Raw genomic sequence first — 10,808 nt, forward strand, 5'->3', positions numbered from 1 at the left:
GCTCAAAATATCAGACAGTGAATATCAGATAAGTTCAGAGAGTGAAATTCACATGAACCTGTTACTTATTATTGTAGGATTACATCACAGTTTTTAGTTATTGACTTTCAAAAAAAAAGTACTCTAACAATTGTATAAATGTTTATTTCCTCTGTACGCTCATAAAAGTGGATAACCGTACGTAGCAATAACGGCGTGACCCTGCAGAAGAACAGGAACAGAGCAGTACTATGACATCTCCACCACTCAGCTGTGTTATATTGTCAAACTATTGCAGCCTAACAATAGTCAAGGTGTTAACTAAAGAAAAGGTTTATTTAAAGGCAGGCTCTGTTCAGCTTTTAGTAGTTTTGTAGCACTTGAGCAACGTAGGAGCCACTGTGGTTACCAGTAAGGGTGTATGCAGCCAGTCAGGATACTCTTGATAGTACCAACATTTAGTCACCCACATTCATCACAAGGATCCGATTTAAAGCTGCGCTGTGGACAACAAACACAAGTAATGTTTTATATTCAGTGTTTTCACCAAAATGCATGGCGTGTATCTTTGGCTCAACAAACGTGATGAAGCATTTTCTGCATGGCTTAAAATTTTTCATAATTGTGTGGCCAGGTTAGCTCAGTCGGTAGAGCGGGCGCACATATACAGAGGTTCACGCCACGATGCAGAAGGTCAAGGGTTCAAGTCCGACCTGGGACAATTTCCTGCATGTCTTCCCTGTCTCTCCCCCTTGCATTGCTTTCCTATCATTAAAAGGTGGAAAAATGCCCCAGAAAATCTTAAAAATAAATATAAAATTAATAATTTCTCATTGTTTACATCCCTGTTTGCTTACTAGCAGTCTTCTTCTTCGTTGTCTTTGTTGCTGCTTTCCAACTGTAGACCAGCAGGAAAGGGTGAAACTAACGTCAGGATGTGAATCTTATAAAACAAAAACTTAAGTGTACCTTACATGTATAGGTTCTAAATTGATTTTGTATAGCCTTATTTTTATTTAGGAGGGGAATACAACTTCTGTTGAGCCATCTATCGGTGAGATCCTGTGCAACTCATCAAGTCAATTATGTATTTTCTTTTATTTATACTGTAACCAATATTACTGGACTAATTGGGTCTTTGTAAATTATAGAGTGTGGTCTAGACCTACTCTCTCTGTAAAGTGTCTTGAGATAACTGTTGTTATGATTTGATACTGAACTGATAAGGTTGTATCGACAGTATTTGGAAAATAAATTACAAAATATTTTACACATTTATTTAATTTCAGGTCAAGCAAATTAAAGTGCAATAACTATTTTAAATCAACTGTCTTCAGCAATTTTATTTCAAGTACAATTGTGGAGTTATTAAAGCACTGACAAAAAATTACTTTGTTAAAAAAAATCAGCTTTCAAATATATATATATATTTCTTTAAAACAAGCCAGTGAGATGAGATGCATCGCAGTCAGCCAGTCACCGCGTCGTCCTGCGTGGACGTGATTGTCAGCAGATAAGAACTTATGTAACGCAGGAGCCGCCAGTTATCTGTGGCGATGTTGAAGTGCACGGGGTCCTCGGACCTGATCCTCAGCAGCACGTGGGACCGCGGCGGGAGGAAGAAAAGCACTTTGAACTCCTCTTTATCGGACAGATCTGATAAAAGGTAAGGGAGGAAGTGTCCCTCCACCAAGGCGATCAGAGCCGCCTCCTTCAGCGGGCAGCAGAACAGGCTGGTAGCGCAGTCGGCCAGGTCCTCGCCGCTGCTTTTGGAGCCGATTTCGTCCCACAAACCGTCGAACAAGCGCAGCTTGCCGCCTCGCCCGAAGGTCGGGGGAGCGGGCAGCGGCGCGAAGGCCTGCTGGAACGCCACGTGGATGTGCGGCAGCGTGGTGAGCCAGGAGAGGCCGTCCTGGGTGGTGAAGATGGCGCTGGCGTGCAGGGTGGTGGGGTAGGGCCTCCTGGGCTTCAGCCTCAGCCGGACGTTTGGCGACCGCCTCTCTCTGAACAGACACGGGACGCTGATGTCTCCCAGTTGTTCGTAGTGGTCGTCCGTGAGGTCGAAGTGGAGGCGGATGCTGAAGAGCTGGTCGAAGCGTGAGTCTTCGGCTTCGGTGCGAGTCAGCTGGTAGTTTAAGGTGATATCGGAGGCGAAGCCGGGGACCTCGAACTGAGCTCTGTATGCTTCCAGCGCTGCGTTGGCCTCTCCTGGGCAGCTCTCCGTCTCGTTCTGGATCAGGTCGCTTTCTTTATCGGTTTGCGTTCCTTCTCGTGGCTCAGGATGGGCCTCAATCAGCCGGAATATCGTTTTCTCCGTCCGGTGAATGGTCAGCATGCTCGTCAGCCTCTCGCTCTCAACCATGATGGAGGACAGCGATCGCTTCTTGACCTGCCGCCCTCCCTCGGTGGAACCCTGGGCCAAAACCGCGGCCAGCTTCTCCCTGGACAGCGTGGTCAGGAGGGTGTAGTAGAGGCGGGCGTGGTCCCGGACGTCCGTGTCTCCGTAGCGGCAGGCGAGATGCTGCAGGACGTCGGCCAGAGGCGCGAGCAGCGAGTCCAGGCTCGGGTGGACGAGCAGGCGGCGGCAGACCGCCAGCACGCCGTTCCCCAGACGCCAGTTGCCGCTCGCGCACAGGGACGACGACGACGGAGTGATGACGCTGGACAGGAAGCGCAGGGTGCTGTGCTGGGGGACGTCTCCCTCCTCTGCCACTCGAGCCAGCACCTTGAGGTGCCGGCTCAGGGCTTGCGCGGTAAGCTGGGCCAGCGGGGCCTCGGTGATGACTCCCTGGAGAGCCTTCAGGAACCCCACGGCCCAGCTGGACTCGGCGAGCTTGTCCTGGGTCCGGTCGGCCAGGTTGATGAAGTGTGGCGCCAGGTGGGTGTGGCGGAGGTAGACCACGCTCAGCTTCTCCATCACGCTGTGGGAGTAGCGTTCAACGTGGCCGAAGTGGAAAAGGAAGAGGAAGGCGGCTCTGAAGAAGGTGACGACGATCTCTCGGCCGCCTCGGTTTTCCACGATGTGCAGCAGCGAGGTGAGGTGTTCGTAGAGGTAGTCCAGCCCCCTGCCCCCCTCTCCGTCCCCTTCCTCTCCCTCCTCCAGGTAGACCAGGGACAGCAGGTTGAGTCGGGCCAGCATGGTGGCGCTGTCGTTGAACACGGTGGGCACCAGAGCCGAGGCGAGCCGCGGGGTCAGCAGCACGGGGAGGGTCTCGTCGCCGCAGCCGATTGGCCGATTCTCGGGGAAGTGCAGGATGCAGTCCGTGTAGAAAAGCTTCTCGGGCGTGCGTAGCAGTGGGTGCTGGGAGAGCACGACCAGCCGCTGGAGCATGAACGCCTCGTCTTCCGCGCTGAACAGGCTGTCTGTGAACGCACACTTCATCAGCAGAGTGGCGTGAAGGAGGCACACCTGGGGGGAGGAGGAGGAGGAGGAAGAGTTGACTGTGTGTCATGAATTCTCATTATGTCAAAACTGTATAATTTTATTTAAAAGCTGCTTCAGTAGACTTTCTATTTGATAATTAAATTAAATAGTTTGAGGAAAATTTGATAATCCCAATGGAAATTGGTTCAGCCTATGAGCTGCATTCTCACCAGACTCAATTTAAAATCAATACAACTTTTAGCGTGTATAGAGCCAGCATAATTTTCACATGTAAATGGGCGAATTAAGAGTTTATTTCGACCATAGACAGTTAAAGAAATGGAGCACCAGACCCCATGTCTCTGTATGAGACCAGTGAAGGATGTCAGAAGTCTCTTTCCCGGTGCTGGCTGAGCGTTACTGAGCAGCCTCCAACTGAGCTTGAAGACGTAGATGTGACGTGAGCAACCTGTCTGAAAGTGTGAAGTCTTCTGGTAGCTGTGCCGAGAGAAATCTCAATCATTCCCAATCTTACAGAGACGGAGAGCGTAGGTATATGTAAGGAGATAACATAGGCACAGGCTAATTACTGATCACTAACATGCTAGTTAACATTAGTAATTAAACCTAAACAGCTAACGGAAGTCCAAACTTCCTGTGAGCTTCTCCTGTACTATACGGTAATTCCTCTACTGTGCGACAGTAAGTCTCGTGGTTATGACACAATCGTTAGCCTATTTTTATAAAAGCGTCTGCTACGGAGCCATAACGTGAGGTACAAGGTAATGGAGCCTTTTATACATTGTCGTGTCTCTTTAGAAATAAACAACAGACAAATAGAGTCTTTAAACACTTCAGATGTAAAGTTATTCGCTGTCAAAGTGATGACAAAATGAATGGCAGTCAATGGGATGCTAACGGGAGGTGATGGCTTGTTAGCAACAAAATGGCTCTATGGGAGGTACGCTTTGTGGAGGCTGGCTTACCCCCTTGGTTTCAACCAAACCAGAGTGGAAAAGACAAGTCGAAAGACAAACCAAGACGGCTTTTGATAGTTTGATTTTGTTTTGTGTCAACTTTTAATAAAGTGTATTTTACGATGACAGAATGACTGTTTGTTACATATATAGCGTTTTCAGGGCTGTTTCATGTTAAACTAAAAGGATCTTACTCTTTGACAAAAATGTCTATCTCTGTAGGGATCCTTTCCATAATGTTGTCAGACACTTAGAATAATAATCTGAGTCTGTCAGCGGCAAAAAAACAAGCATGTTTTGTGGCCACAGTGCAGCTTGTTTCGCCTCTGCAGCGATCTAATATTGGACCAATTTCAAAGATTGTTGTTCACGTCAGTCAATTAGACACGAAAAGATGGGAAAATAGGTTAATAAAAAAAGTTAACCTTTGAGACCTCAGCACAGAAAAATGCTCGTAAACAGCAACAAGTAGAAAGGGATACGCCACCGTGTGTTGAAATAGGGCTTATCACGGTCTCACCTAGCTGTAGATAGGTGGGGTCTCCTCTAGCTGTAGATAGGTGGGGTCTCCCCTAGCTGTAGATAGGTGGGGTCTCCTCTAGCTGTAGATAGGTGGGGTCTCCTCTAGCTGTAGATAGGTGGGGTCTCCCCTAGCTGTAGATAGGTGGGGTCTCCCCTAGCTGTAGATAGGTGAGGTCTCCTCTAGCTGTAGATAGGTGAGGTCTCCTCTAGCTGTAGATAGGTGGGGTCTCCCCTAGCTGTAGATAGGTGGGGTCTCCCCTAGCTGTAGATAGGTGGGGTCTCCTCTAGCTGTAGATAGGTGGGGTCTCCCCTAGCTGTAGATAGGTGGGGTCTCCCCTAGCTGTAGATAGGTGAGGTCTCCTCTAGCTGTAGATAGGTGAGGTCTCCTCTAGCTGTAGATAGGTGGGGTCTCCTCTAGCTGTAGATAGGTGAGGTCTCCTCTAGCTGTAGATAGGTGAGGTCTCCTCTAGCTGTAGATAGGTGGGGTCTCTAGCTGTAGAAAGGTGGGGTCTCCTCTAGCTGTAGAAAGGTGGGGTCTCCTCTAGCTGTAGATAGGTGAGGTCTCCTCTAGCTGTAGATAGGTGGGGTCTCTAGCTGTAGATAGGTGGGGTCTCCCCTAGCTGTAGAAAGGTGGGGTCTCCTCTAGCTGTAGATAGGTGGGGTCTCTAGCTGTAGATAGGTGGGGTCTCCCCTAGCTGTAGATAGGTGGGGTCTCCTCTAGCTGTAGATAGGTGGGGTCTCTAGCTGTAGATAGGTGGGGTCTCCTCTAGCTGTAGATAGGTGGGGTCTCCCCTAGCTGTAGATAGGTGGGGTCTCCCCTAGCTGTAGATAGGTGAGGTCTCCTCTAGCTGTAGATAGGTGAGGTCTCCTCTAGCTGTAGATAGGTGGGGTCTCCTCTAGCTGTAGATAGGTGGGGTCTCCCCTAGCTGTAGATAGGTGGGGTCTCCCCTAGCTGTAGATAGGTGGGGTCTCCTCTAGCTGTAGATAGGTGAGGTCTCCTCTAGCTGTAGATAGGTGGGGTCTCTAGCTGTAGATAGGTGGGGTCTCTAGCTGTAGATAGGTGGGGTCTCCTCTAGCTGTAGAAAGGTGGGGTCTCCTCTAGCTGTAGATAGGTGGGGTCTCTAGCTGTAGATAGGTGGGGTCTCCTCTAGCTGTAGATAGGTGGGGTCTCTAGCTGTAGATAGGTGGGGTCTCTAGCTGTAGATAGGTGGGGTCTCCTCTAGCTGTAGATAGGTGGGGTCTCTAGCTGTAGATAGGTGGGGTCTCTAGCTGTAGATAGGTGGGGTCTCCTCTAGCTGTAGATAGGTGGGGTCTCCTCTAGCTGTAGATAGGTGGGCCAACGCATTTTTGTGCATGCATCGTTTTAGTCCGGTGCAACACCAGCAGCGCCGCCGCTAGTTAGCTTAGCGTAGTGAATGGAATCCTATGTTGCCGGTTAGCATGTTGTGAGTAAAAGTGAGCCGACAAAAGACAAAAAAAACAACCTAATTACTTGCACTGAGACAAAAAATGCGTTGGCCCACCATCTACAGCCAGGGGAGACCGTGATAAGAACTGTTTCAACAAACGGTGGCGTACCCCTTTAATTCCATTTGATACGAACCTCGCTCGTGCCCAGCAGTCGCAGCAGCTGAGCTCTGAACACGGCGGGGGGGACACCAGGCACCATGGCAACCACCTCCGTTAGCCTATGCAGCAGTGCAGCCTGACAGGGCGCAGTGAGGAGGTAGGACTCCTCCAGGAGGGAGGAGAGGACTGAACGCAACTCCTTACAGTCAGGCCCAGTCTGGAGGGTTGGCACTGTACCCATGGGTCCCAGGATGAGAGAAGACAGCAGGGCTGGGTCTTCGCCCTGCGTCGGGCCTGAGTCCAGCTCCCATGCAACGGACGCATTTCCTCCCAGAAGAGCCTTAAGATGCTCGGCACCAGCTCCTGCTTCCTGGGTGAGCTGGTACACAGCGTTTCTCAACGCCAGAGTATGGAGTCCCGCGTAGGCCTGGTGGAGCCAGGATGTCTCTCGCTGGCGGAGCCCGCTCAAGAGCTCGAGGCGCTGGGAGAGGAGGCCCGGAGAGCACGCTTCCAGCTCCCGCAGGCAGTCGCAAGCTGTGGCTCGTAAAGAGCGCAGAGCGCCATCGGCGTGGAGATCGCTGGTGTCCTGGGCTATCTGGAGGAGCAGGTCCAGGAAGTCTTGGGACGCACGGGAGCGGTCGCTCACGCAGGAGGTGCAGACGAGCACCGAGGTGAGGCCCAGGAGGAGGTGGCACCGAAACTGGACGGACTTGGGAGGACACTGGTCGAACACGGACATGAGCTCCAGGGCTGTCTCCTCACCCACTGAGTCTGAGGGACACAGCAGAGTCGGGTACTCACACAGGGGGGCCAACAGGAGGATCTGGGGGGAGGGGAGGGAATAGAAGAGTTATGGACATGTCAGTGTTCATGATAGACCTTTTTCACGGCAGACATGTTGACATGTCATAGTAGGAAAAGCACAGGTGTGTTCAAAACCATTACTGATGGCTGCATTCCACTTAGGAGAGGTCCTGGTATTGGGCATGCTGACTCAGTGAAATAGCTTACTGGGACACTTGATGGAAGTGGACCCGTGCGCTGACGTGCACTAAAATGTGCACGTGGCGCGGTAACCGGCCAATGAAACATGATCATTCCAGCGTTTCAAGCTCTAAATCAAACCCAACTAAGCCACGCAGCCAACGGACGGGACGCAGCGCTCCACAAAATAAACTAAATATTGCATTATTGCGACACTTTCGATATATTGCAATAACGATATTGAGTCAATATATATCTTGCACCCTAGTAGTGAGCAAAAAAAAAATCTATTCGTCCGCAGGCCAAGTTTTAGGGAGTCACCCTTTGGCTTCTGAGGAAACGGGAACAGATACTCGAAATAAATAAAGGTTTATTCCGCATTTCTCTTCCTCCGAGGAATGAAAACGTCAACGTTTAGACTAGAGTTAATATCATCTAAATAATCTCTTTAAACAATACCAGTCATTTAAAGTATTTCATATCAAATAGGCATGACAGAGGGGTGGGCCGGAGTTGTGGCGTAAACAGACTGCCTGCCGATAATACGACAGCACGCCGCTACAGGGCAATGCTGGTCATTGTTGACGATCTCCCAGTTTGCTATACTTGCACGGTATGAGGTCTACTAAAGTCCTGAAATGTTTGTCTTTGTCAGCCTTTGCAATCCCCCCCCCCCCAACTCAGGACAGCAAAGTCTGACAATCACCCATTTTGCTTCTCTATTTCCTTTCGCCTGTCTATTCTCCTGTACACCAATTCATGTCGTTTACTGTGATCTCTGCTGAGTCAACACATTTTTTCATGTGACAAAATACTGTCAAATATCTGAATACTGCTGCTCTGCAAGCATTTTAATATTGTTCTTATATAATACTGTAACATTTTGAGGAAAAGAAAGTTGTAGCCTAATATTACAAGAATAAAAATCACAATACTTGCCATATACAATGCCATATATTATGCGGGAATGAATATAGCCTACTGTAGGCTGCTTTCTGTCTGTACCTTGACAGTGTAAGTGGCTCGGTCATCTCGGAGCTCCCGGAGCAGCTCTGCGAGGAAAGCCTCAGCTGTTGTCCCGGAGAGGAAGCGAGACGGACTGCGGCAGAAAGCGGAGATCCTCTCGGCCCAGTTCACCGCCATTATCGCTCAAACCCCAAACCTGGGCCACGTGCAAGTCACCGGTCTACGTCCTGTGTCCAAAGTCATCGCAGACAGTAAGCCTCGTTGACTGTACCGTTAAACACCAAGTTCTCCTCACTCACTGACATCTCTCCATAGACAGTATATACATACAAACCAGTGAGTTCCGTGTTGTGTCACGTGCATATGTAACCCTCGCAGTGTTACACTCGCGCCTCCTGCTGCTTCGGAGTGGGGACCCAGAAAAAAAAGAACAGAAAAAATTAAAAAAAATATATATATATGTATATATATATATATATATATATATATATATATATATATATAATAATTATTATTATTATTATTTTAGTAGACCTCATACCATGCAAGTATAGGAAATTGGGTTATAATTCAGCCTTGGTGCAGAATTAGTCACTAGAGCCAGTCCCACAATGAGCTTTCCTTAGGATGTGTCTGTAGCTATTGAGGAGAGAGAGGGGGCAAGGTGGAGAGGGGGTGGCCTTGACCATCTGCCACTTTGCTTGTTTGAAAGCCATGATGTCTCTCTCTCTCTCATGGATGGGCCAAATTCTCTGGGCGGGCAAAGCAGAGAAAGGGGAGGTAACCTTTCCCCTTGTGACCTCATAAGGAGAAGATTCATGATCGGCCCATCTGAGCTTTCATTTTCTCAAAGGCAGAGCAGGATACCCAGGGCTCGGTTTACACCTATCACCATTTCTAGCCACTGGGGGGACCATAGGCAGGCTGGGGGAATGCATATTAATGTTAAAAAAAACTCATAAAGTGAAATTTTCATGCCATGGGATCTTTAATTAATTGTACAACAGACTATTAAGCCACAATATGGTACAATTGTTGAAAAGTGTTGACAGCTTTGAAGTAGAGACAATATATAGGCCTACAACAGAACATAAAAAATAAAAAAAGATGAAAGATAATGGGGGTAGGCCTACCAACCGCAGTCAATGAAATATCACTGTAGAGCAGCTAAAATAAGTAAATCGGCCTGAATGTAGCGGGGTCCGGGGCTCCATTTAACGGATATATAGGCTTTATTTTTCAAGATATGTGACAGAATGCCTAAAAATCTGTACATTATTTGGGAAAAACATGATAGTTGCCAAGAAAAAGAATCATCCTGTAGCGCCTACATCCTATTTTTGTTCTCCAACTGTCTAGATCGTTCTAAAACCAGGACACAGCAAATGCTGACGACTGATTTTCACTCCTGCCACCTAAAAAGTGGCAAAAATGAAATGTCTGATGTTACTATTTTTTAAGTTACGTAACATAGGTGGGTGTAAACAGCATCACTAATTGTCAAACCTATTTTAGGTAGAGTTCAAGGAACGAATGGCGATATTTCCCTTAACATTACACAAAAAAAAATGAATTAAATCGCCGGTAAGCATTGCATCATCTCTCCTTTAACAGAAGAAGTATGAATTACAGAGTTGATGGCAGTGTTATACCGTGTGTTACTGGCATTACAGTAGTATAGACAGAGGAGAAGGGATTACCCCAAACTGTTAATGCATCTGACAGTTTTTCAGCACTTTCTAGCATTAGAACAGGCAGATCATCATCTAGAACAGATATCATCAATGAAATATGTATTATATTGTACAGAATGTAAATTAAGGGTATGCTAATACGTTTCATTTGGGTTCCTGCCCAATCCTGCTGGTGTGGAGGGAAATGAGCAGGTGGATCTTCTGGCCAAACAAGCACTTAAGATTACATTACATAGACCTACAGGTCCCAGAAGTTAAATCATCCATCAGGACATATGCACAAACAACATGGCAGGAGTATTGGGACGTTAGTGAAACAGGAAGGCATCTTTACAATATACAAAGATGTGTTGGTGATGGGAGGAAGGTGGGCTTTAAACCTAGCGAAGAAAATATCATTACTCGTCTCAGAATTGGCCATACAGGTTTCAACTATTCATTACATAAAATAGGCAAACATTGTACTGGAAAATAAGCATACTGTCACCAGTCAGAAACTGTTGAACAACGTACTAACTCATTGCAAGGACTACAACACCCAGAGAGAGACCTTTTCACTGTTAGGGCTGTAGGGGAAATCAGCCGGCAAGATATATCACTACATTATTAAGTTTTCTAAGACAAATTGATTTAGTAAAGAGGATTTAGGTTTTATTTTTTATTTTTTCCTGCATTTATCTCTCGTTCACACTCCAGTCCAGTTGATGGCGGTAATGCACCTTCGTTTGCCAACCGCCACCAAACTCTAAAGAA

The 10,808-nt window shown here is 47.6% G+C and overlaps 1 protein-coding gene across 1 annotated transcript; it reads right to left on the bottom strand.

The window, feature by feature from the left end:
• Window positions 1–1,304: 1,304 nt before the first annotated feature.
• Window positions 1,305–8,719, bottom strand: ap5b1 (adaptor related protein complex 5 subunit beta 1). Its single transcript, XM_039797011.1, has 3 exons — window positions 8,401–8,719; window positions 6,446–7,234; window positions 1,305–3,388 (listed from the first exon to the last, which is right to left on the bottom strand). Exons 1-3 carry the CDS (start codon window positions 8,536–8,538, stop codon window positions 1,448–1,450), a joined length of 2,868 nt encoding a protein of 955 aa, XP_039652945.1. The 5' UTR covers window positions 8,539–8,719; the 3' UTR covers window positions 1,305–1,447.
• Between the last annotated feature and the right edge of the window lie 2,089 nt (window positions 8,720–10,808).

The sequence above is a fragment of the Perca fluviatilis genome, chromosome 4, assembly GCF_010015445.1.
Source record: "Perca fluviatilis chromosome 4, GENO_Pfluv_1.0, whole genome shotgun sequence".
In the NCBI taxonomy this organism is placed as follows: Eukaryota; Metazoa; Chordata; class Actinopteri; order Perciformes; family Percidae; genus Perca; species Perca fluviatilis.

Bases quoted from the DNA above. Each gene is read 5' to 3' on its own strand.
- ap5b1 (XM_039797011.1), bottom strand. From the start codon at position 8,538: ATGGCGGTGAACTGGGCCGAGAGGATCTCCGCTTTCTGCCGCAGTCCG. The intron at 7,235-8,400 runs GTACAGACAGAA...CCCTCCCCCCAG, and splicing joins GAGCCACTTACACTGTCAAG to ATCCTCCTGTTGGCCCCCCT. The intron at 3,389-6,445 runs GTTCGTATCAAA...TCCTCCCCCCAG, and splicing joins GACTGCTGGGCACGAGCGAG to GTGTGCCTCCTTCACGCCAC.